The 27,157-nt window shown below is 38.3% G+C and overlaps 1 protein-coding gene across 2 annotated transcripts in view; it reads right to left on the bottom strand.

Moving 5' to 3' along the window:
* Nucleotides 1-3,299: 3,299 nt before the first annotated feature.
* The window catches only part of LOC130917985 (protein IWS1 homolog), a 39,330-nt gene continuing 15,472 nt past the window's right edge, over nt 3,300-27,157 (bottom strand). The window contains exons 6-15 of one of the 2 annotated variants that reach the window (XM_057839800.1): nt 24,216-24,273; nt 23,957-24,063; nt 23,660-23,810; nt 23,460-23,542; nt 20,451-20,580; nt 16,128-16,245; nt 15,941-16,052; nt 7,104-7,160; nt 6,886-6,997; nt 3,300-4,434 (exon numbers count right to left, since the gene is read on the bottom strand). In XM_057839800.1, the coding sequence (XP_057695783.1) occupies nt 4,309-4,434; nt 6,886-6,997; nt 7,104-7,160; nt 15,941-16,052; nt 16,128-16,245; nt 20,451-20,580; nt 23,460-23,542; nt 23,660-23,810; nt 23,957-24,063; nt 24,216-24,273 (1,054 nt within the window). In that variant the 3' untranslated portion in view covers nt 3,300-4,308. The remainder of the gene's footprint in view (nt 4,435-6,885; nt 6,998-7,103; nt 7,161-15,940; nt 16,053-16,127; nt 16,246-20,450; nt 20,581-23,459; nt 23,543-23,659; nt 23,811-23,956; nt 24,064-24,215; nt 24,274-27,157) is intronic. The other variant, XM_057839799.1, reaches the window with a different exon arrangement.

Below are 27,157 nucleotides of genomic sequence, written 5' to 3'. Positions count from 1 at the left end.
GTTTGGCGTAAAAGCAACACAGCTCATCACCCTGAACACATCATCCCCACTGTCAAACATGGTGGTGGCAGCATCATGGTTTGGGCCTGCTTTTCTTCAGCAGGGACAGGGAAGATGGTTAAAATTGACGGGAAGATGGATGCAGCCAAATACAGGAACATTCTGGAAGAAAACCTGTTGGAATCTGCACAAGACCTGAGAATGGGATGGAGATTTATCTTCCAACAGGACAATGATTCAAAACATAAAGCCAAATCTACAATGGAATGGTTCAAAAATAAACGTATCCAGGTGTTAGAATGGCCAAGTCAAAGTCCAGACCTGAATCCAATCGAGAATCTGTGGAAAGAGCTGAAGACTGCTGTTCACAAACACTCTCCATCCAACCTCACTGAGCTCGAGCTGTCGAGCTGCAAGGAAGAATGGGCAAGAATGTCAGTCTCCCGATGTGCAAAACTGATAGAAACATACCCCAAGCGACTTGCAGCTGTAATTGGAGCAGAAGGTGTCGCTACAAAGTATTAACGCAAGGGGACCGAATAATATTGCATGCCCCATTTTTTTAGTTTTTTATTTGTTAAAAAAGTCTAAATTATCCAATAAATTTTGTTCCACTTCACGATTGTGTCCCACTTGTTGTTGATTCTTGACAAAAAATTAAAATGTTATATCTTTGTTTGAAGCCTGAAATGTGGCGAAAGGTTGCAAGGTTCAAGGGGGCCGAATACTTTTGCAAGGCACTGTATATCCATTGGTAGCACGACGCACAGTCATGGGTCCACTTCCCATCATGCATTTGGGATGGCCACAGTATCATTTACTGAAAGCTCAACAAATACACTAGATGGCAATATTTAGTCACAATATAAAAAGTCACAAGTCTTTCTATCCGTGGATCCCTCCCACAGAAAGAATGTTAATAATGTAAATGCCATCTTGTGGATATATTGTCATAATAAACAAATACAGTACTTATGTACTGTATGTTGAATGTATATATTCGTCTGAGTTTTATTCATTTTTTTCTTAATGCATTGCCAAAATGTATATGATCGGGAAAAATTATCGGGAATGATTGGAATTGAATCGGGAGCAAAAAAAAGCAATCGGATCGGGAAATATCGAGATAGGCAGATACTCAAACTAAAACGATCGGGATCGGATCGGTAGCAAAAAAACATGATCGGAACAACCCTAAAACAGCAAGAAATGCAAAAATGAATTTGTGTGGACTATATTAAAAATAAAAGTCGGCACCTGGGCTTCTGTATCGGACTTGCTATCACTGCATCACTCTTGAAAGTTCACATTCTAGTGTAAATAAAAGTAAAAGATGACTTTTGCTTATTGCCTTACACCAGACTCTCTATGGAGGTAGATTTGTGTCTTTATTATTCAATAAAAAAAAAAGTTGATTTGATTCAATCAAAAAAAAAAAAAAAAAAAGTTGTTTGAATCAAAATATTTTCAATCAAAGAAAAGGTCACTTCAATCCAAAAAAAAAAATAAAATAAATAATAATAAAAAAGTATTTTAATGCAAAAATAAATTTGAAACTCAAAAAGATGTATTTGGAACCTATTTTTCATTGATTGAAATTTTTTGGGGGGGATTTAAGTCGGGGTTTTTTTGTATTGAAACGACTTTTTTGATTGACGTAATGTAGTTTTGCGTTTGGACCACATTTTGGCTCGGACATTTGTGTCTTTATTATTCAATCAAAAAATAAGTTGCTTCAAACAAAAAAATATATCTTTTCAAAATAAAAATCACTTCAATCAAAAATTTTTAAAAATTCAACCGTAGAAAAAAAATTTTGAATGTGAAAAATTATATGAGATTCAAAAATTCGCATTTGAACACTTAATTTTTTATTGAAACTGTTTGATTGAAGCAATCCTTTTTGTGTTTGAGCCATATTATGGGTAGGACATTTGTGTTTCAATCAAAGAAAAAAAATCCTGTGAAAAATAAAATTGCCCTCCCCTAATTTTTTTGGGGTGAAAATTATATGCAAAGCAAATGACCGTCTAAGTTGCTAATCACATGATCTGGTCGAAAAATAATTTTGACCCATTATAAAAATATATATATTTTTTTGTTCATTTCATTCATTTTTTTGTTGCAGTTTTATTGCTTTACAACTTTTATATACATAGGAAAGTCAATTACATGCAATGACACTTTACGGCAGCCAGGGGGGGCCTGGACACCCCCCCATTATAATCCGCTTATGGTGAAAAGTGATACTGATTCTAAGGGCCCATGCCCTGATGGGGCCCACAAAGAAAATTAGAACATTAGGTAATCGTTTGCAAATTTAAATATTAATCATTATATTTTTAATACGAATAAAACGAAGGGTTTCTTTTTCTTGTGTTGTTTTTGGCAAAAAGTAAACACCCAGAGAGCATATGTATTGCCAGCCAGCCCACCCCCCAAATTTTCATTAAATGATTTGCTAGTAAAGCACCATACCAGTATTTATTCGTTCTACAAATAAGACTATTTACAGTGCCCTTCATAATTATTGGCACCCCAGGTTAAGATGTGTTAAGCACACGGTCCCAGATTAAGCCTGGGACCGTGTGCTTTGGTCAGATGAGACCAAGATTGAGCTTTTTGGCAACAAACACTTTAAGTGGGTCTGGCGTGCAACGAAAGATGCGCATGCTGAAAAGCACCTCATACCCACTGTGAAGTATGGGGGTGGGTCAGTGATGCTGTGGGGCTGTTTCGCTTCCAAAGGCCCTGGGAACCTTGTTAGGGTGCATGGCATCATGAATGCTTTGAAATATCAGGACATTTTAAATCAAAATCTGTTGCCCTCTGCCCGAAAGCTGAAGATGGGTCGTCACTGGGTCTTTCAGCAAGACAATGACCATAAACATATGGCCAAATCTACACAGAAATGGTTCACCAGACACAAAATCAAGCTCCTCCTATGGCCATCTCAGTCCCCAGACCTTGTTTTGTTGGCAAAAGGCAAAGTGTTAACACCAGGGGTGCTAATAATTGTGACGCACATGATTTGATGTCAAATAATTATTTCTTTATGAGGGATTTTTTCCCCACTGAATAAATGCACTTGTATTGAAGGTTGGATTTTTTTCGTTTTTTTCCATGAAGGTCCTATATTATTTGAATAAAAAAATTATTAGAAGCTAAAAAACACATCTTAACCAGGGGTGCCAATAATTATGGAGGGCACTGTACAAATTTCATGATAATAAGGGACAAAGCGTGTCCCTTGAAAGCTCATTATGGGACACGTACTTCTCTGATTACGGGACGATTCTGATTTTTAAGGGATGGTTGGCAAGCCTATTTTTACATCAATTAGGTGAGACATTGGTTGAAAAACACTGCTGTATGCCACGGTTAGGGGTGCCAACTCCCTGAAAAAATGAGGGCCACATTATTGGTAGAGCGGACAGGCCCAATAACCGTCACCCTTTATTTTTTTTGTATTTTTTAATGCAAACGAAATTGACTGAAAACAAACTTATAATACAAATAGTGAAAATAAAGGACACAGAGAAAGGCAAGAAAACAAATGATCATTTTAACATGCTTTTTTAAAACTTGCGCTTCACTCAAACTTAGCCCACACCCTTAGGTTGTCTTCAGTTGGCAACCTTAGCTACGGTCACCGTTTTCAACAATGCTATTGACTCTACCTCTTTGTTGCAGATTGCAGCAATCAGCAGCTGTGATGCTCGCCGCCTGTCAAGCCTCGCAGTCATATCGACCCGCCTAAAATGCTCATCATTGTATCACGTGACAACAAATTTTCAGCGTCACACTGGTTCATGTTCTTCAATCTCCCTAGAAATGAAGAGGTCATAATATAATAACAGTGGACGGTTTGCATTGGTGCTTTTTTTTTTTTATTAAGAAAAAGTATCCTGGACCAACAACAGAGCAGTGCACAAAAAAAGAGGGGAAAAAAAAACTAACCCCTAGAAAATGTATTTAGTAGACCTGATGAGAGCAGAGGACGTGACATCACTGCTGACGTCCTACTCAGGTTTCCTATACACCATTATCTTATTCGTTGCCATTGCTAGACATCCAATCCATTGCAAATGATTTGCTCCCATCTCTCCCGGTCAAAATGGATTGGACGTCTATTTGACACTAATCTTTTGGAATACATAGCCTTTGAATTTATGATGGCGACAACTGAGACATAAATGGATGCAAATTAAAAATGTTAACAAAGTGAAACGTCTCTTTTGTGCAGAGATGAACCACCCCTCCCCACCAAAAAAATTCCAAAATAAAATAATCCTATGGAGATTAAAATCAGAGTGGCATGCGGTTTCCCTCCACGCTAATTTTAACGGCATGTCCCGTCTTGGTGAGACGACGGATGTCGGCGAAGCGACGCATCTGTTTGTCCACGCGGGACATCCCCTTCTTCATAGGTCCCTGGGCAGAAAGCACGGCAAGTGAGGGATGTTTACATTGTTTCATGTCTAATGGTAAGACAAGACAAGACACGACATTGGAAATTACAGGTGTCAAACTTGCGTCCCAGGGGCCAGACCAAGCCAGAAACATTTTGTGAGAGAAAACTTGCAGTTTGTCCTTTTTTTAAAATAGCAATTTCGGATAAATTAATACAGGTAGTCCCCAGGATACAAACGAGTTCTGTTCCTACGCTGGCGACGTAAACCTAATTTCCGCGTAAATTGGACTCAACACTAAGTTCCCCCGAATAACGACCCAAAAAGTCCAAAAGTTTTATACAGTGTTACCTCTACATAGGAAGTTAATTCGTTCCAGGACCTTGATTTTAAATTGAAATGATCGTACACTGCTGGCCAAAAGTATAACGCTCAATTTCTCCTAGAAAACGATTGCAGTTACAAATGCTTTGGTAGTAACATCTTATTAAAAAATTAAATCATGATCATTTTACACAAAACTCCAAAAATGGTCCAGACAAAAGTATTGGCACCTTCAGCCTAATACTTGAAATTGAGCCTTATCTGACAGAATTGCATGGGGTGCCAATACTTTGGGCCAGCACTGTATAAAGACTGGTGAACGGAGGTCGGAGGAGGACCGTCGAGATCGTAGAAATTCTACGGCTGTATTGTCGAGCCAGTTCACGGACGCGCACAGTACTCTCATATTTTTTTTATCATTTCCATCTTAATTTCAATAGTAAGCCTCACTCTTTCCTTGTTTCACCAACTGTGCTAACATTCTTGGAACCCATGTGGATTTCTCTCAGGGGAAACAAAAAAACTGCGGCACTGTCATAAAACGTCGTATTTCGAGCATGTCATTGAATGTAGAATTTTTTTTTTACCTTGGATGTGAAAAGATCATGTGTTGAAGCGATCTTATGTCGAGGTACCACTGTATTTTGTTTAATGATGGAGGATACAATGTCCTCCCGTGGCAGCGGTGGGTTTGGCAGGACTGTCGCCTGATGACTAAGGAGCAGACAGTTGTCTATGATAAAAAACAGCTGCACTTTGGTTTGGTCCACATAAGGCTGTAAGTTGTTTCAGCTAATATATGTTTGTGTATGCATTTGTAATTAGGTTTACAGCTACAGTTGGTGGAGTTATTTCCAATTTAGCAAATTGCTCACACATATGTTAGCATTCGTAGCATTTAAACTGACTTTTGTTGGGCAAATTGGGCTAATTTAATACAAAATTTACATATTGATCAGACTTCATGGATGTTTGAACACCAATTGCTTTGTGTCAAGTGTTTTATTGTTAAAATTTGTGTCGTTTTGAACATAAGTGTACATATGTGTGTAAAAAGCTTCAAAAAGCACAATTGCCTTGTTTGGGGCAGAACATGCCATATTAATAAAGTAAAGTAAAAAAATAAGATACTGTGAAGTACAATAAGGTACTGTTTATGCGACTGGAGACAAAATGGCAGACCATTATAAAGTCGAAATCGCGTAAGTCGAGTACGTCATAACCCAGGAACTACATGTACAGACACTTTTTAGACATAATCCCCCCCCCCCAAATTAAAACCATTAACTACAATATAGAAAAAAATGCTGTTTTAAGCATTTTTGTTTATTTGATCAAAAAGGTCAATAATAAACTGAAAAATAATTCAAAACAAAAATTACTAAATTAAATGAAAACAAACTTAACTAAATAAAACAAAATGTAATAAAAAAATATTTTTAAAATGTTTATTTTTTCTCTCTTCTTGAATTTTAAAACATGAAAACAATTTTTCTTTACTGTTTTCTTAAATAGAAATTTTAGATTAAAAATTCTATTAGTATTGATTCAACACAAAAATTGAAAGAATATTTAGTGTTTTTTTTTATTTTAAAACATTTTAAAAATGAGTTTATTACAACAGTAAATAAAAATAATGAAAACTGAAAACAGAAAAAAATTATAAGTGCAATGATAAAACAGAAAATTTAAACAAATTAAAAGAATAGTTGCGGTTTTTCCCTTTTATATTTTTAATTAAAAACTAAAACATTTAATTTTTTTAGTTTTTTTTTTTTAAATAGAAATTTTAGGTTTAAAATGAACAGACACTTTTTAAAAATAAACAAAATGAAAGCTATATATTGTTTTTTTTTCTTCAGCTTTAAAAAAAATATATATATATATATTGTTTTAACTCTTAAAAAAATGATCATAAAAAATAATGACAACTGAGAAATAAAAACAGTTAAAAAAATTATAAAACATTAGAAAATAAAAAAAAATATTATAAAGAATGTTTACGGTTTTTCCCTTTTTGTTTTAATTAAAAAAAAAAAAAAAAAAAAAAAAAAAAAAATCTAAAATTAAGAATGTAAATAATATTGTTAAGTCTCCTTTAAGAAGCAAATATTAGCATTGCAAAATGTTGCAAAACATGCTAACTCACCCTACTGGACTCCATCTCCACATTCCATTTGGGGCGAACGACATAGTCTTTGTTGGAGGGCATCGGTACACGAGCCCTGGCGCAGAAACCCGGGTCGCCGGGCCGCAGTGCTCTGTAAAACAACAGCACAAAACATTTCAACAAGAATCACAATCCTTTAAGAGTCAATCATGAAAATATCCACATTTTCCCCAATAACCGAAACCAGCGCAACGTACTTCTCCTCTCCCGTTAGCTGTTTCTCCAGATCTCGACGGGGAGTTTGTCCTCCGGAGCTGCGGCGACAAAAATAACAACGTCAACACAGTCAGCGTGAACCCGGACAGATATGCTCGGATCAACTCTCGTGCACTTATTGTTCAAACAGACGCAAAAATCTTCAGACATCCCTCAGTTGTTCAAGGGACCGCCTTGAGCTCAAGTCAAAGCTTTGGTTTTCAGAAGATTACGTTTTCAACAATGTTTTACCCAAATTTTGAATTTTTGACACGGTGCATGATTAAATCATGGACATATTGATTCATCGCTGGTTTTGTGTCTAGATTTGGTCAAATTTCTGTTCTGTGGAGGTAAAATGATATTTAGCGTTAATTTATTCATTTCATCGTGTCATTGATATTGACCCTTTATTTGGCAAGTGACTATATTTAGTCATAAAAAATGACCTTGTAAAAACCCTGCTTCAACATAAGGGGACATCTTATTTAGGGTCATGTAGGCCACAGTATTCCAGGTCTTTAATTATATCGTTATTATGAATCCACAGTGCTGGCCAAAAGTATTGGCACCCCTGCAATTCTGTCAGATAATGCTCAATTTCTCCCAGAAAATGATTGCAATCACAAATGCTCTGGTAGTAATATCTTCATTTATTTTGTCTGCAATGAAAAACCACAAAAGAGAATGGATAAAAAATTAAATCATTATCATTTTACACAAAACTCCAAAAATGGGCCGAACAAAAGTACTGGCACCCTTGGAAAAACCATGTGATGCTTCTCTAATTTGTGTAATTAAGAGCCTGTTATTTACCTGTGGCACATAACAGGTGGTGGCAATTTCTAAAACACACTTGCAGCCAGTTAAAATGGACTAAAGTTGACTCAACCTCTTTCCTGTGCCCTTGTGTGTACCACATTGAGCATGGAGAAAAAGACCAAAGAACTGTCAGAGGACTTGAGAAGCAAAATTGTGAGGAAGCATGGGCAATCTCAAGGCGACAAGTCCATCTCCAAAGACCTGAATGTTCCTGTGTATACCGTGTGCAGTGTCATCAATAAGCGTAAAGTCCATGGACCTGTGGCTAACCTCCCTAGATGTGGATGGAAAAGAAAAATTGATGAGATTTCAACCAAAGGTTGTGCGGATGGTAGATAAAGAACCTCGACTAACATCCGAACAAGTTCAAGCTGTCCTGGAGTCCAAGGGTACAACAGGTATGGGGTGACACCCATACTATCTGTCGGATACCCAGGAAGACCCCACTTCTGAGATAAAAAAGCCAGGCTAGAGTATGCCAAAACTTACCTGAGAAAGCCAAAAATGTTTTGGAAGAATGTTCTCTGGGCAGATGAGACAAAAGTAGAGCTTTTTGGGAAAATGCCTCAACAGAGTTTACAGGGTATAAAAACAAGGCCTTCAAAGAAAAGAACATGGTCCCCACAGTCAAACATGTTTGAGGTTCCCTGATGTTTTGGGGTAGTTTTGCTATCTCAGGCACTGGACTGCTTGACCGTGTGCATGGCATTATGAAGTCTGATGATTACCAACACATTTTGCAGCATAATGTAGGGCCGAGAGTGAGAAAGCTGGGTTTCCCTCAGAGGTCATGGGTCTTCTAGCAGGACAATGACCCAAAACACACTTCAAAATGGTTTGAGAGAAAGCACTGGAGACTTCTAAAGTGGCCAGCAATGAGTCCAGACCTTTATCCGATAGAACACCTGTAGAGAGATCTGAAAATGGCACCCTTCAAATCTCAGAGACCTGGAGCAGTTGGCCAAAGACGAATGGTCTAAAATTCCAGCAGAGCATTCTAAGACTCATTGATGGATACCTTAAGCGGTTGTTCGCAGTTATTTTGTCTAAAGGTTGTGCTACCAAGTATTAGGCTGAAGGTGCCAACATTTTTATCCGGCCCATTTTTGTGTAAAATGATAATGATTGAAATTTTTTTTCATTCTACAATAATACAATTAAAATGAAGAGGAAAAAAAAACAGATTTTCTTTTGCATCATTTCCTACAGGAAATATTGTTTTGGTGTTTTTGTGTACACCAGCGATGTTAAAAAGAAATCTCAATCTGGTGCACACGCATGTTGGGCAAGATGCAGCAACACAGGTAAGGAAGCAGCCATTTCATCAATGCCGATACTTTGTTAGCCAATCAAATGCATTATCGGAGGTCTAAGAATTGCGTCGTTTGCATACTTTTAGCAACTGTCTTTCACAAGAAGGTCAACTAGTTGACTGTCCCTTCAAAACCTCATCTACAAATTGACTACCAATGACAGTAATATACTTCCAATCCATTTTGACAGGGAATCCCAGTTAAAAATGGATTGGATATCCATCAAAGAGTGAAAGGAATTCCAATGCACATTTAGCACACTCCAAGCAGTGAGAAAGAATGAGGACGAGTGAGTCAATTTAGTGGGTTACATGATCTTTACATGTAACATGCGTTATGGTGGCGATGAAAGGACCTGCTGGGTGGAGAGAAGACGTCCGCTTCTTCCGCTCTCTCCACCTTCTGAGGCTGACTGAGGAGGACGGGAAAAAAGGAAGAGGAGGAAAGAGCTGGCTGTGTAGGAGGGCTGGGCGATTCCAACATTTTTTGAAAATCGATTTATTAGTTTGCCGGGATGATTTAGTAGGATGTTTATATGGCTGTCAGAGTAAAACCCAGTGTTGTTTTTTGCAACGCCATTGACTTCACTATCAGCTGACAGGACACGGGGCCAATCTGTAGGTGGCCTATTTTAAAAAAAAACTTAGAATACAAATATTTTCAGAACCAAAGCCACTAGTGACCTAACACCAAAACAGGCACCTCCCTTAGGCATACACTGCTGGCCAAAAGTATTGGCACTCCTGCAGTTTAGTCAGATAATTCTTAATTTCTCCCTGAAAATGGTTGCAATTACAAATGCATTGGTAGCAATAGCTTCATTTATTTTGCTTGCAATAAAAAAACACAAAAAAGAATGAAAAAACAAAAAACAAAACATCAATCATTATCATTTTACACAAAACTCCAAAAATGGGCCAGACAAAAGTACTCTCAGGCTAATACTTGGTAGAACAACATTTAGACAAAATAACTGAACAACCGCTTCCGGTATCCATCAATGAGTTTCTTACAATGCCCTGCTGGAATTTCTTTTAAACTTTATGTTGACGCCTTTTCCCAAAAAGCTCTACTTTTGTCTCATCTGACCAGAGAACATTCTTCCAAAACGTTTTTGGCTTTCTCAGGTAAGTTTTGGCAAACTGTAGCCTGGCCTTTTTATGTCTCCGGGTCAGAAGTGGGGTCTTCCTGGATACCCTCCCATAGAGTCCCTATTCATTTAGACGTTGCCGGATAGTACAGGTTGACACTGTTGTACCCTGGGACTGCGGGACAGCTTGAACTTGTTTGGACGTTAGTCGAGGTTCTTTATCCACCATCAGGACATTCTTTTGTTGAAGTCTCTTGTCAATGTTTCTTTTCCGTCCACATCTAGGGAGGTTAGCCACAGTGCCGTGGGCTTTACACTTATTGATGACACTGTGCACGGTTGACACAGGAACATTTAGGTCTTTGGAGATGGACTTGTAGCCTTGAGATTGCCCATGCTTCCTCACAATTTTGCTTCTCAAGTCCTCAGACAGTTCGTTGGTCTTCTTTCTTTTCTCCATGCCCAATGTGGTATACACAAGGACACAGGACAGAGGTTGAGTCAACTTTAGTCCATTTTAACTGGCTGCACGTGTGATTTAGTTATTGCCACCACCTGTTATGTGCCACAGGTAAGTAACAGGTCCTGTTAATTACACAAATTAGAGAAGGATCACATGATTTTTCAAAGGGTGTCAATACTTTTGTCTGGCCCATTTTTGGAGTTTTGTGAAAATGATAATGATTTTTTTTTTACCTCCATTCTCTTTTGCGTTAATTTATTGCAAGCAAAATAAATGAAGATATTACTACCAAAATATTTGTAATTGCAATCATTTTCTGTGAGAAATTGAGCATTATCTGACAGAATTGCAGGGGTGCCAATAATTTTTGCCAGCAGTGTATATGAGTCCCCATGAGGAGCACCTTCAAAAAATTCAAAACAAAGAAACTAAGGGCTTTTTAAGTTGAAAATTCGAGTAAATAAATGCTTAAATCGCGGAATTTGTATAGATATGAACGTGAAACAGTGTATATTCTCGGTAAAAAGCAAAAAACATTCATTTTAAGTAAATATTTCAAACCAAAATTGCACTAATTTCATCCACTGAATTTTTTCACACTGTTTCAAAGTGCATGCATGGCGCCATTTAATAGAATAATTACCTTGAATCCTCGACCAAATCACTCGTGACACTCCTGCCTGCTTGTATGCTGTAAAACTTTTGTCCTGTTTCCACCTAAATCCGGCGTTAGAACGCAGCGTGTTTGAGAAGTTTTGCCTGGGTCGCCCCCTACGGGAAGGCGTGGCGCAATGTCTGTGGGAGCTGTCTTGTCAACTGATGGTGGAGTTTATGACAGCCCTTTTAATATTTGTCTTAGTCTTATGGACAAAAATACTTATTAGTCTTAGTCATAAAGTAGTCATTCCATAATCTGTTCGTCTGTCTAGTTCAGGGGTCCCCAAACTACGGCCCGCCTCCACATTTGGTCCGGCCCCCTGAACAATACCAGAGAGCATTTTGATTTTTTTTTTCTCAATAGTGTTATTTATTTCCTGGCTTTTTTTCTGTGAAGAACCCAGAGAGGGTTATTTGGTTATTATCTATCTAATTAATAGCATTTATATTATAATTTTTATTTTATTGACTTTTATTCCGTGAAGAATCCAGAAAGGGTTATTTGATTGTGACTTTCTGAAAAACAATACATTTTTACATTTAGGCACTCCTGCAATCGTCACACTTTTTCTGTTAAAAACTGACCCCAGCCCCTCATCAGAGAAGGGAAAAGTTATGTCGCCCTCACAGAAAAAAGTTTGGGGACCCCGGTCTAGTTTTAGTCGAAGAAATGTTTTCGTTGGTAAAATTAAAAAGTTTTAGTCTGAAAATAAATCAACGTCTCGAACAATTTCGAATGAATTTAGATAAACAAGCACATATTGTAGAGTCTACAAGGACAACAGCAACTTCGTAATAATACACACTCAGAAGGAAAAGCAGTACGTAATTTTCAGTTAAACCCCCTAGAAGCAACAAACTGTATGTTAAAAAAAAAGTTGTCCGCACATTTAGGAGGATGCTTGCCACGCTAATGTTGATGCTAATGCTAACGCAAAAGCTATGCTAACATGACGAGTTACATTTCGTGTATGATGATCACTCAGCATAGACCTTTAAAGGCTGAAGCAACATTGCATATTCTTTCTTGCCCAGAAAACAAATCTTACCACGTGTTTCCAAACAAGCAAGATGGATGGAGCGCAGCCTAGTTTGAATCACATCCCTAAACTGAACGCATTTTCGTCTTGTTGTCATCTCGTCAGACGAAAACTGGAATTAGTCTCCTGCTCTAGTCTCCCAAGCCACGTTTTTAGCTCGTCCTCGTCAACGAAAAAATTGTCGACGAAATATTCGTTATCGTCATTGTTGACGAAAACAACACTGGTCAACCCATTACACCAAAAGTTCACAATCATGTTAAATCGTGGTGAATTTTACATTAGAAGATTTCTTATAATGAGAAAATATCGCCCAGCTCTGTAGGAGCATAAAACGTGATGAAATGGATGATGTGAGATATTAGCTAGCTGCGCTCTTAATCTATTGTCTGCAATTGACGGTGATACTCGAGCAAGATTTGCTTTAAAAATGAATTGTTTTTCCGTTGACCTATGGTTACGTTAGTATATTTCCACGTATATCACCGGTGTATAACCCGCTGCAAGGGGGCCAGATCGGGCCCGTCACATCATTTTATGTGGCCCACAGAAGTCAATCATATGCATCAACTTGATATTTCTTGCTAAAATTAATTTTAACATTGATGGTCTCCTCACAGAAATGATGACGATAAGAACTGCAAGAAATTTATTTATTTATTTTTTTGGAAAACAAACATTTCTAAAATAATATTATTCTTGAATAAAAATGGTTTCTAAGACTTTTTAAAGGTTACCTTGGATAGAAAGACATGTAATTCTTAAAAGATAAATGTTAGTGTGAGTTACAATAATTTGATATTAAAACCCCTCTTTATGTTTGATTTACTAAAATTTGTTAAAATTTTAAATAAAAAAATAAACTAGTAGCTCGCCATTGTTGTTGACGCCGCACGGCGGTGACGTTACAGGGCCACGCTGCCATACTTCACAGTGTCACTCTTTAACTATGTAAGGTAGTGATTTAAACAGACCACAAGGTGTCCTTGGCGAGTTTTAAATGAATAAGAGCTCAAGACAATGAGTGCGTTTTGTCCCTCGACTGACGCCGTATTAGAGTCAGTCACAACAAACAAGATAATGGCTCCCAGCATCATAGTTTGTATAGTGTGACTAAGAGGACGTTCACATGGTGGCTCTTCGAGAAGATGAAAAACTTCATGTTTGCATCTATATAGTTCTGTCTCCATTCGACCAATGTTGCAATTCTACATCAAAACAATGTGGTATTCATACCAGGCCCTAGGGGGCAGTGCAGATTTACAAGGCGACAGCAAATAATGCACTTTCACCCCAACAGCCTCCTCAGCCCGGAAGACAACATGCCCGCCCACTCAAGCCATTGCATTTTTCTTTTGCTCCAAAAGGCACAAAAATGGAAACAGTCAAGACATTTAAATTAAAAATATTATAAAAACAGTAATTTAAAGCAGACTTTCTGCCATATTTGCTGTTCGCAATGTTTAGTAGGACCGCTGCGCACGCCCAATGTGATGTGTACGAGTGCTGATGTTATCGGCGCGGGAGCTTTTGATATACATGCGGAGGAAGCCACCCTAAAGCCCCCGCAATCGAATCCTTCCACTTTGGAGGCAGGATTCAAAGGTTTTCGTCTTCGCCTTCCGTATTTGCCGACACCATATGAAGGCGAGGCCATTCCGCAACACAGTCATTGCGTCATCGTGTCGCAGAGTCGCCATGTAAACTGCTAAATATTGCCATCAAGTGTATTTGTTGAGCTAAACGAGTGGCTAAAATGTTTAAATAGAATTTGACCAAATTCTGAGTAAGTTTTATGTGTATTTTGCATATCGATTTTGATTGTGAATTTTTGAATGACAGTTGTTTAACTGTGAGAATAGGGCCTCATTAATACAGCACTTTTCTTTTTGTGAACATTGTTTTTCGAGAGATAGGAGTATTATTTTTCTTGTATTTTCACTGTATGATACTTATGTTTGTTGTAAAGGAGTTGAAGCTTATGCCAATTAACGGGGCGGTCCGAGCTACGAATCTGAACGCCTGTGTCCACTCTCCTTTTTCTCTGCCTTTCACCCCAATGTGCATTGAGGAAAACTACGGTGTCAGTCAAGGGACAAAACGCACTCATTGGCTTGATCCCGAATTCATTGCCTTAATCATGAATTAATTTAAAACTCACCATTGACACCTTGTGGCATATTTAAAACACTACCTTACATAATTAAAAAGTGACACTGTGAAGTACGACAGCGTGGCCCTGTGACGTCACCGCCCAGCGACGTCAACAACAATGGCGATCTACGAGTTAAAATAATTTTGCAATTATTGAAACGAAAACATTAAGAAGGGTTTTAAAATGACTTTATTATAGCTTGTCCTAATCTTTTAAGAACGACTTGTCTTTCTATCCATGGATCCCTTTAATAACATTTTGTTGTTCTCCATGACAGATCAAGCAAATTTTCTTTTCTTTCAGAAAAAATAAATAATAAATCATGTTTTGATTTAAAAAATAAAATCTTTTAAAATAAAATACAAATTACATAAATGAGATTATTTTGTTTTCTCCAATTTTTGGTTTGTTTATTGAAACATGTCAATAAATAAATATATAAAAATGAAAATTAAAACAACTTAAAAGGATATTTACTGACTACCTTTTTTATTTTTTTATTTTTTTAAAGTAAATTTAAAAAGGTTTTTCCAGTATTTTTCATTTAGTAAATTAAAGACTTCTTTTTTGGGGTTTCTTGTGAAAATAAATAAATAAATAAATAAATAAATAATTTTTTTAAAAAAACTACAGTGGTCAGATAAAAGCATTTTAAGATGTATTTGATAATATCGACATTGGTTTTTCACTATCGGTTTTGGGCCAATATGCATGCTGGCTTGAAAGTGAATATACAAGCCTAGAAATAAACAATAAATGATTGAAAAATAATGAAAATATAGTGGTGTGATATAGGCACTGTTTCCCATAACTTCAGTTGTTCTCTTATTTTTCACTGAATGTATGTTTGGAAAACCTTGAAGTTGTTACATTTATCATTATTAAAGCATCCAGTGGGGCACTACAATACAATTAGCCATAATATATTAAGTCCACGACCACATGTATTGGTATCCGTTTAATATCTGTATTGGATTTTTGGAGTTGGACAATAATGGGATATCAGTTAAAAGTCATTATCGCACAACTGTTAATAAAACATGTTAAAGGAAAAATATTTACTGTTTTCACCGTTTTTAAAAAATCGTGATTTTCTGCAGGTTTTTTTTTCTTTTTGTATTTAGATAAATAATATTTTTTGCTATTAAGGTGACGAACTATTAACCCTTTTAAATTCACAGAAGAATGAGCAAAACCACAAATGGCTCTCAAGCCGCAGGTTGCAGTCCATTATCGTCAATGGCACTGAAGGAGTTAAAAGCAGAAACGTGAAGGCAGGAAGTAAGCATCAGCGGCTACCTGAGTCGCCTGCGCTGAGGCATCTGTTGATCCAGGTCACGTTGCTGCCGCTCCTCTCTCGTCATTCCTTTGTAGTTGGACGTCAGGCCGAAGATGGGCCGCGACCACTCATCTGCGATGCAACAAAAGTAAGTGTGGTTGACATGATGAAGACGTTAGAGGAGGTTGCGTGATGAAGGCTTCTTACTGATGAGCTTGAGGGCCAAGTCTTTGTTGGATCGCGACTCTTTGGGGTGCTTGTAGAGGAACATGACGGCGCGACCAATCCCGCTGTGTTTCAGCGTCTCCTGACTGACGCTGGGCAGCTGACACGCGCAAATAGACAAAGAAAATGGCTGACCATCAGATTGCGAGTTATTTTGTTGAAACATTTTAGAGTACAGGTGTCAGAATTGTGTCCTTGGAGCCAGATCAGGCATGCTAAATGATTTTGTGTGGCCAGTGAAGGTAAGACCCAGATAGTGTTATTCTGTTTTTAGTTTTTTTTAATTGGTATTTCTTCGGCGCGCCGCACAGCCTGAACCGTTTGACCGATCGGCACCGTTCCAATATCGATACGACCAGAATTTTCCCGCTGCGCAAGGAATTTTTCGAAAGATCCCGAAAAAATTTCAGTTCGCCCGTAAACGCAGATTTTTTTTAACCGATTCTTCGAAAAAATAAAATAAAATTTCAAAATGTATCTAATCATAGAATTTTTGACCAAATTACATAAATTTGGACATAAAAAATTCCTGGACTGTGAGGGGCATAAAAGTTGTATACAGAATTTGGAAAAAAATTACAGTACCTCAGAAATTTGCCCGAAAACGTTCCCATTCATTTTTGATGGGATGCAACGTTCGAATTTTCCATTCACTTCCAATGAAATTTACATTGCATTGATGCCATTGATGGCCATGTATGTCGAATCAATTGATGCCAATGTACTTGGATTCACTTGACGCATATGTAAGTCGATGCCATTGACGGCCATGGACGTCCAAATTTCCCATTCATTTCTAATAGCATTTACATTGCATTGAAGCCAATTTACGTTATTTTCAGGCTATGACACGCTTAAATGGAAAACTATATTGTCTCTTCTTAAGAAATTTCAGGTTACTAGAGAAAAAAAAATACTACATAATACTGTAAAAGAACGTATATGTCATGCCAAAAGATCCTGCTGCCCTGTTGGTCGTAATCTTTCCCATCCCATCCCCTTCAGTACGCTGCTTTCCTAATGGCCTATTGTTGATGACGTTTCAATTTGGGTGTCGCAGTATGATGACGTCCAAATGAGGGCAAGGTTCGTCGTGTTTTTGTCTCCTGAAGAGTTTATTAAGCCGACACATGGTTCACTACATTAGCAGCACATTAGAGCACAGGTCACCTCTTGTTTTTGTGTCACGAAGATTAAGATAGGCGATAGGCGCCATCGATCTCGTGAAAGAAAGAAAGAAAGAAAGAAAGCCTTAGTGGAAAGGTAAGATATACATTTTTTAATTTTTTTCCTTTGCATTATGTTTTATTATCTACTTCATTACAGATGTAAAGTGCGTTACGATTAAAATGTATTACCGTAATTTTCGCACGATAAGCCGCACCTGACAGTAAGACGCCACCCACCAAATTTGACACCAAAACGACATTAGTTCATAGGTAAGCCTCACTGGACTATAAGTCACAGCGGTCCTCATTTTATTTTATATTTACACCCATATTAACCAGTAACACTTTATTTGACAGCGGCATCATATGACTGTCATAAGACCAAATGAACCACCATGAAGCTTTGAACCAAATGGCTGCCAATCTTCATTGCTTCAAGAAGCTTTATTTGGCCATCACTGCTCCCTTGGGTGAGACAGTCAACCTCTTCTGCCACCTGCTGTCAACACTGTTGTTGTCCAACATGCCTACGAGCATTCATTGCAGCGTTACAGATGTAAATGACAATCAAAATTCATGTTTTGTGCTAATTTTTTCTTCAGTTGCTGTTCCAGTTGTTTCATTAATTGCTAGTTATAGTGTTTGGTAACACTTTTACAGTGGCGCCATTAAGACTGTCATTAGACATTCATAGTTATGACATGACACAGTCATTAGCATTAATGAATGCTTATACCAGATGTCATTTAGTGTTATCCAGCAAATTATCTCACTATTGAATGGATTTAAAAGATCCGTGCTGGACATAAATGGAGTAAGTGACATAATTTGCCAGATAACACTTAATGACATCCGTCATAAGCATTCAGTAATGCCAATGATAGCGTCATGTCATAATTATGACAGTCTTATGACACCACAGTGAAAAAAATTCTTACCTATTAACCCAAATAAATCAACAAATAAGCCGCACTGGACTATAAGGCGCAGGATGCAAAATGAGGGGGAAAAGTAGCGGCTTATAGTACGAAAATTACAGTATTATTTAGAGGTGGGAATCCTAACGATTCGATTACGATTCAGAGACTCCGATTCGATTATAAATCGATTAATGATGCCCCCCTCCCCCCATTTAAAAAAAAAAAAAAGTTTTGTAAATTTGTTCCAAAATTGTTCAAAATTCCTCTCAGGCTAAATAAACCAAACTACTATTTTAGTATCAAGTTACCGGTTAAAAACAGTAAATAAAATACTCAAGTCCCCATTCTGTATCAGCAGCTTTAAACTACATTCAATTAATTTAATGTTGTGAATCAACCGTTAAATTTGTTAAAATTGCGCCCGTTATTCCATAATTTCCCTCGTCTACTTTCGACATGTGAAAGTTTTAAAACCGTTTCATCATTTAAAGATAGATTCAAGATTTTGCCGATTTAGGGGTATTTTAGATCAAAAGTAATTAGGTTCTCTACAACAGAGCCTTCTAGAGAAGTCTACTGCTTTAAGATGGCGCCTGTTTACTAGCGCGGGAAAGTCTGTCATTTCCCATCGAGTCTAGATATATGTGATATCTACCATAGCTGTATGTTGCTGTATGTTTGTAGCAACTAGCAACTGGACGCTGTTTGTAGCGGCTGACGGCCGCAGTCAGGTATTATTGTTTTTTTTTTTTACCTAGCGGCATTAGCTGCACATGATATTTACTCTCGGTCCGTTCCTCATCACGTCCCGAAGACGCGCTGACTGCGTTTTATTTCCGCTTTACCTGGTATAATTCAATAGTCGAAATTTGGATGTCTGTGAATCGTTCTTGAATCTTCCACAGCCGAATCGCGAATAATCTAAGAATCGGAAATTTTGCACGCCTCTAGTATTATTATTAATGGTTGGGTTAGGTATACAGAATGATTCAAATGTGTTTGGCTGTTGTTTTTAGAGCTGTCCCGACTAGTCGACGTTGTCGACGTCATCGATGACGTAAATCCGTCGACGAGCACAACATCCCGTCGACGGTTAATGAAGGGTTAAAAAAATATATGCGTGGAAAGTTCAGAATGTCGGACGCTTGGTATGCAAGCGGGGAAATCGGCACAAAGCCAAAAAAGCGCACCAGAGAGTCCAAAACATTGACTTATTTTTAAAGAAAGAAAGGAGGGTACACTATTGTGTCCTGTCTCTTCAATGCCAAGCTTGGCATTGAAGAGATAAAATAAGAAAACACATCTATATTAAACACTATATACGTTAGCATTGCTACATTGAAGTGAATGGGGAAAAAAGACGACCTACTTTTGCCGGCTATAAAACAGGCAGCCTTGTCCAAAACTTGAAGTTAAAAGGTGACACTTCAAACATGAAAAATCGCTGGTTAACAGCATTTGCAAAAGGACAAAAAATCTATTACTGACACCACATGCAATGGCAAAAAGTGATTTTTTTTGTGGACTGTAAAGCATAAATTAGCGGTTTAGCGAGTGTACTTCCGGTGAACATTTCAAAATAAAAGCATGTCATGTTCGTCATATAAATAACGATTTCTGGAGTTAATCCCACATACTTCAGATTCTACACTAAGAATACCTTTAAAATGACACCCTTTATGAAAAATCTGGCAATGAATAATTATTATAATACTATTATATATAGTACTACAGTATACTATAATATTAATGCTAGGTATTTTTTTAAGAATTGTTTTGAATCATGTTGGAAAGGTGAAGTCAGTGTTCTGAATCTGTTTACATTCCATTCTTTTGCACAAGTTAATTCTATCAGCATTTGATTGATGTGATTTATTTTTGTTATTTATCTGTTTATTTGTACTTTAATAAAGAATTTAAGTGTTCCAAAACAAAAATTTCATTGCTAAATTAAAAAAATATATAAAAATGTTTTTGTGAATTGATAAGCGTCTCAAAAATTTCATTGCTAAATTAGTTAAAAAAAAATAAATAATAATAATAAAAAAAGTAAAAGATTAGTCGACTAATCGTAAAAATAATCAGCTGATTAATCGGGAGAAAATTAGTCGTTTGGGACAGCCCTAGTTGTTTTATTCCGGTTTTACCACGATTCTAAAATTTAATGTGGCGTTTCAGCAGTGCTTGGAACACATTGGAGCTTGGTTGTCACTCACTTCCTGCAGGACCCTGAGTAGCTCCTCTCGGATCCGGAGTGCCGGCAGCGACTTGTCGGGGAGTGGGCTGATCCACTCTTTGATAGCCGACATGACGCCACAGTCGATGAACGTCTCCTTTAGGTCCTGCCTGATCATCAACAACAAAACTTGTGATATGTATTTCATTGATTGTCTGCTAGTAAAAATATAGGTACACGCTATGACAGTGGTTCTCGAAGTATAATTATTTAACACATTCACCAGTAGTGAATGTGTGCCAGCACATCGTGTGTGGTATACCCTTGTAAAGAAAAAACACAAAACAAGACACCTTTCTCTGCCTGTTAGCTCTCAAGTGCAATTTAACAGCCCTCATATATATAGATATATATATACAGTGCCTTGCAAAAGTATTCGGCCCCCTTGAACCTTGCAACCTTTTGCCACATTTCAGGCTTCAAACATAAAGATATAAAATTTTAATTTTTTGTCAAGAATCAACAACAAGTGGGACACAATCGTGAAGTGGAACAAAATTTATTGGATAATTTAAACTTTTTTAACAAATAAAAAACTGAAAAGTGGGGCGTGCAATATTATTCGGCCCCCTTGCGTTAATACTTGGTAGCGCCACCTTTTGCTCCAATTACAGCTGCAAGTCGCTTGGGGTATGTTTCTATCAGTTTTGCACATCGAGAGACTGACATTCTTGCCCATTCTTCCTTGCAAAACAGCTCGAGCTCAGTGAGGTTGGATGGAGAGTGTTTGTGAACAGCAGTCTTCAGCTCTTTCCACAGATTCTCGATTGGATTCAGGTCTGGACTTTGACTTGGCCATTCTAACACCTGGATACGTTTATTTTTCAACCATTCCATCGTAGATTTGGCTTTATGTTTTGGATCATTGTCCTGTTGGAAGATAAATCTCCGTCCCAGTCTCAGGTCTTGTGCAGATACCAACAGGTTTTCTTCCAGAATGTTCCTGTATTTGGCTGCATCCATCTTCCCGTCAATTTTAACCATCTTCCCTGTCCCAGCTGAAGAAAAGCAGGCCCAAACCATGATGCTGCCACCACCATGTTTGACAGTGGGGATGGTGTGTTCAGGGTGATGAGCTGTGTTGCTTTTACGCCAAACATATCGTTTTGCATTGTGGCCAAAACATTCAATTTTGGTTTCATCTGACCAGAGCACCTTCTTCCACATGTTTGGTGTGTCTCCCAGGTGGCTTGTGGCAAACTTTAAACGAGACTTTTTATGGATATCTTTGAGAATATCTTTGCTTTCTTCTTGCCACTCTTCCATAAAGGCCAGATTTGTGCAGTGTACGACTGATTGTTGTCCTATGGACAGACTCTCCCACCTCAGCTGTAAATCTCTGCAGTTCATCCAGAGTGATCATGGGCCTCTTGGCTGCATCTCTGATCAGTTTTCTCTTTGTTTGAGAAGAAAGTTTGGAAGGACGGCCGGGTCTTGGTAGATTTGCAGTGGTCTGATGCTCCTTCCATTTCAATATGATGGCTTGCACAGTGCTCCTTGAGATGTTTAAAGCTTGGGAAATCTTTTTGTATCCAAATCCGGCTTTAAACTTCTCCACAACAGTATCTCGGACCTGCCTGGTGTGTTCCTTGGTTTTCATAATGCTCTCTGCACTTTAAACAGAACCCTGAGACTATCACAGAGCAGGTGCATTTATACGGAGACTTGATTACACACAGGTGGATTCTATTTATCATCATCGGTCATTTAGGACAACATTGGATCATTCAGAGATCCTCACTGAACTTCTGGAGTGAGTTTGCTGCACTGAAAGTAAAGGGGCCGAATAATATTGCACGCCCCACTTTTCAGTTTTTTATTTGTTAAAAAAGTTTAAATTATCCAATAAATGTTGTTCCACTTCACGATTGTGTCCCACTTGTTGTTGATTCTTGACAAAAAAAATTAAATTTCTTATCTTTATGTTTGAAGTCTGAAATGTGGCGAAAGGTTGCAAGATTCAAGGGGGCCGAATACTTCTGCAAGGCACTGTATATATATACAGTATATATACACACACGACTAGGAACGACGTGGAAGCAAATTAAAGTGTTACAGACTGACAAAAACTGCTTTACGATGCTAGACACAGTAGAGATCTGTTTACTTAAAATACAGTGGTACCTCTACATACGATCACTTCGACACACGATCTTTTCGACATCCGACGTAAAATTTGAGCCGCCATTTGTTTCTACATCCGACGAGTTGCTCGAAATACGACGACATGACAGCACTGCAAACGAACGCACGGTGGATTTTCTTGTGTGAGAAATCAACACAGTTTTCAAAAAAAGTTGATACAGTTGGAGAAACAAGGAAAAAAGTGATGCTTACCTTTGAAATGAAGATGCAAGTTATAGAAAAATATGAGCTTGGGGTGCGCGTCCCTGAACTGGCTCAACAATACAGCTCCATGGTCCTCTTCCGACCACCGTTCGCCACTATTTATAAGTTAAGGTGACAATTATTATTGTGGTAACATTGACAAGGAAATCGCCAGCTTCGTCACGTTTTTATCATTTATTTAATAACTTATCCAACACAAAACGCCCATTGTCTTAAGCAGTTGACCGCTCTCAAGAAAACGAAAGTATTATCTCTACCGCACCGACCTATCTCACTGAGACGTCACCTTCGCGGTGCGTTCAGGGACAGTAAAAAGTGTCCGCCATATTAGAATCCGATTCGTTACATTATTTACAGGAATAATTATTAATTATTCTTCTTATTATTATATTATTCTGAATTATTTATTTATAACTTATTTGTTTTTCTATGTTTAATTGCCATTTGTAACAGTGCCAGCAGTATTTATTAAGAATTTAGTGTATGTTTTTAGGCTTTGGAACGAATTAATGGAATTATAATGTATTCCTATGGGAAAATCCTGCTCGACATACGACCATTTCGACTTACAAACAAGGTCCTGGAACGAATTAAATTCGTATGTAGAGGTACCACTGTATATGTAGAAAGTAGTTTTTACTTTTTCAGGTGCATGACCACTTGAGGCAGTAGAGTGAGCTTTTTCAGTGCTGGTTTCTTGGCGCTGTTCAGCGTTCGGTCCTCCTGGAAAAAGCAGAATGAAAAATTGGGATTTTTAATTCATTAAACAATAAAATACACAAATGCATACCTTCTTAAAAAGATAATAAACACAATTTTAAAATTTATTTCCAGTCATACCTCGGCTGCCTCATTCATCTTGGTGATCATGGCACTGACTACGTCGTCGGCATCGCTGATAAACGTCCCGCCGTCTCGGGGGCGTCGCCGCTTGCCGCTCATGGCTTTCTTACGAGCCAGCATGATGTCAAAGTCCGACATGAAGCTGGTGCTGGATACGAAAAAATGGTCATTAGATTAAAATAAAAAATCTGGTTTTCTACAGGATGTCCAAACGTTTATCACTGACAATTGAAAATGCAGTATGTAAGCGGATTAACAGATATAGGTGGCAAGGTAGGCGTGCGTGTCTCATACTCATGGCCTCCGTGGCGGACTCCCTCATCAGAGTCAGAGTCTTCCATTTCCGGCTGTTTCTCTTTGGTTTCCTTCTTATCACCTTCCAGGTCCTCCTGGTTGAAACCCTGCTCACAGACATACAGAAGAAGAATTAGTGTTGCTGTTTGCAATCTTTTATTCCATATCAGCCGCGGATATAATAAGTAAAATCGGTTAGCTTTACATGAACAAATAATTTCTTCTGTAATCAGAACTACTTTTGGCGAGTCGTACTCACCGTGAACTCTTCCTCCTCCTCGTCTCCAGACTCCCCAAAGATGTCTGCGATCATTTTCCTTGAAAGATGCACAAGGAGCAGGTCAGTGTTGTTATGATATTAAAATCATCAACGTGATGTTGATACTTGAAAATAATACATTGCTGGCCAGAAGTATTGGCACCCCTGCAATTCTGCCAGATAATGCTCAATTTCTCCCAGAAAATGCCTGAAATTACAAATGCTTTGGTAGTAATATCTTCATTCAGTTTGCTTGCAATGAAAAAACAAATCATTATCATTTACACAAAACAAAAAATGGATCAGACCAAACTATTGGCACCTTTTAAAAAATCATGTGACGCTTCTCTAATTTGAGTAATTCACAGCACCTGTGACTTAACTGTGGCACATAAAAGGGTGTGGCAATAACTAAATCACACTTGTAGCCAGTTAAAATGGATTAAAGTTGACTCAACCTCTGTCCTGGTATGTACCACATTGAGCATGGAGAAAAGAACGACCAAAGAACTGTCTGAGGAAGCAAAATTGTGAGGAAGCATGGGCAATCTCAAGGCGACAAGTCCATCTCCAAAGGCCTGAATGTTCCTGTGTCTACCGTGCGCAGTGCCATCAATAAGTGTAAAAGCTCAAAGCAGTGTGGCTTACCTCCCTAGATGTGGGTGGAAAGGAAGAATTGACGAGAGATTTCAATGACAGATTTGCGTATGGTGGATAAAGAACCTTGACTAATATTCAAACAAGTTCAAGCTGTCCCGCAGTCCGAGGGTACAACAGTGTCAACCCGTACTATCCGTCGGCATCTGAATGAAAAGGGACTCTGTGGTAGGATAGCCAGAAAAGACCCCACTTCTGAACCAGAGACATACAAAAGCCAGGTTGGAGTTTGCCAAACCTTACCTGAGAAAGCCAAAAACGTTTTGGAAGAATGTTCTCTGGTCAGATGAGACAAAAGTAGAGCTTTTTGGAAAAAGGCATCAACATAGGGTTTACAGGAAGAAAAAAAACGAGGCCTCCAAAGAAAAGAACACTGTCCCCACAATCAAACATGGCGGAGGTTCCCTGATGTTTTGGGGTTGCTTTGCTGCCTCTGGCACTGGACTGCTTGGCCATGTGCATGGTATTATGAAATCTGAAGACTACCAAGACATTTTGCAGCATAATGTAGCGCCCAGTGTGAGAAAGCTTGGTCTCCCTCAGAGGTCATGGGTCTTCCAGCAGGACAATGACCCAAAACACACTTCAAAAAGCACTAGAAAATGGTTTGAAAAAAAGCACTGGAGACTTCTCAAGAGGCCAGCAATGAGTCCAGACCTGAATCCCATAGAACACCTGTGGAGAGATCTGAAAATGACACCCTTCAAATCTCAAGACCTGGAGCAGTTGGCCGGAAGCGGTTGTTCGCACCTACTTTGTCTCAAGGTTGTGCTACCAAGTATTAGGCTGAGGGTGCCAATACTTTTGTCCGGCCGATTTTTTTGAGTTTTGTGTAAAAATGATAATGATTGATTTTTTTCTCATTCTGTTTTATGTTGCAAGCAAAATGAATGAAGATATTACAACCAGAGCATTTATAATTGCAATAATTTTCTGGGAGAAATTGAGCATTGTCTGACAGAATTGCAGGGGTGCCAATACTTTTGGCCAGCAGTGGACTAGAAACCATTTTCCATACTACACTAAGAAAAACCCACAATTAAATGTTTTTTTTTTTGTTAACTCTTTCAGTGTTCCTCTATTGGTGGTTAGCGTTTTTGACCAAAAAAAAATCTTCAAATTGCCAGAAACTACAGGAAGTGACCCGAGAATGCACAATGTGTCTCGATCACCTTATACCATGTCCCGATCCCATAACGGGAAAAAAATAAAAAACTTTTAAACATGTTACTGTCCCACCTTGCCGGCTTCATAATGTGAATTATTTTCAAAAAGCATAACGTGGAAGAATGCTTGTCTTTATGAAATGCTTCATTGAGTAAGTCCACTCAAATCCACTCATACTGCTAAGATGCCACAGCACACCGCAGCTATTGTTTAACAAGCTAAACAAAGATTGACACATTTGGCATCCTTGAAGGTAGCGCTCCCAAGCTTCTCTGGCAAGATCAAAGCTTCAACACCTGTCAGTCATTGTTAACTTTAACAAGTCCAGTGACCAGACTGACCAAGAAGAGCAGCAGGAGGGAGAGTGAGAGGCTGTACAAGAATGCAGCAAAAAAACCAAATATATATATTTTAATTAAAAACCCAATCGTTTTCACCCAATCCGATTGTCTGAAATATGGCACGGTCGGCCCAATTTCACGTGATCGGATCGGGAAATTCCAATACAATATTATTAAACGGTTATATACAAGTGCCCAAAAACAACAGAAAGTGATCCAAATCAACAGAAAGTGACTCGGAAATCAAGGCGTGTGAAATTTCCGATTCTTAGATTCTTCGCAATTTGGCCGTTGAAGATTTGAGAATGAATACCAAACATCCAAATTCCGATTATTAAAATATGCCAAGCGGAACTAAAACACAGCGCAGTCCTCGGGACGCGATGAGGAACGGACCGAGACTAAACATCATGCTTGTCATTACCCGGGTAATGACAATGCTCAACTCACGGCTCTGGCTCAACTCATGCTGCTAGATAAAAAAATCTATAATACCTGACTGCGTCCCACAGTCGCTACAATCTACGCCCACATAATGCTACGGTAAATATCACATGTACAGTGGGGCAAATAAGTATTTACTCAACCACTAGATGTGAAAGTTCTCCCACTTGAAAATATTAGAGAGGCCTGTGATTGTCAACATGGGTAAACCTCAACCATGAGAGACAGAATGTGGAACCCCCCCCAGAAACCCCCTTACTAACCCCCTATAGAGACGATCAGACTGGGGAGCTGTGACGTAAAAGGAAGCGGGAAGGAGACCGGGTGAGATAG

Source organism: Corythoichthys intestinalis, chromosome 6 (genome assembly GCF_030265065.1).
Source record: "Corythoichthys intestinalis isolate RoL2023-P3 chromosome 6, ASM3026506v1, whole genome shotgun sequence".
Taxonomy (NCBI): domain Eukaryota; kingdom Metazoa; phylum Chordata; class Actinopteri; order Syngnathiformes; family Syngnathidae; genus Corythoichthys; species Corythoichthys intestinalis.
Note: the sequence above shows the minus strand (reverse complement) of the source record. Positions and strands in the feature narration are given on the sequence as shown.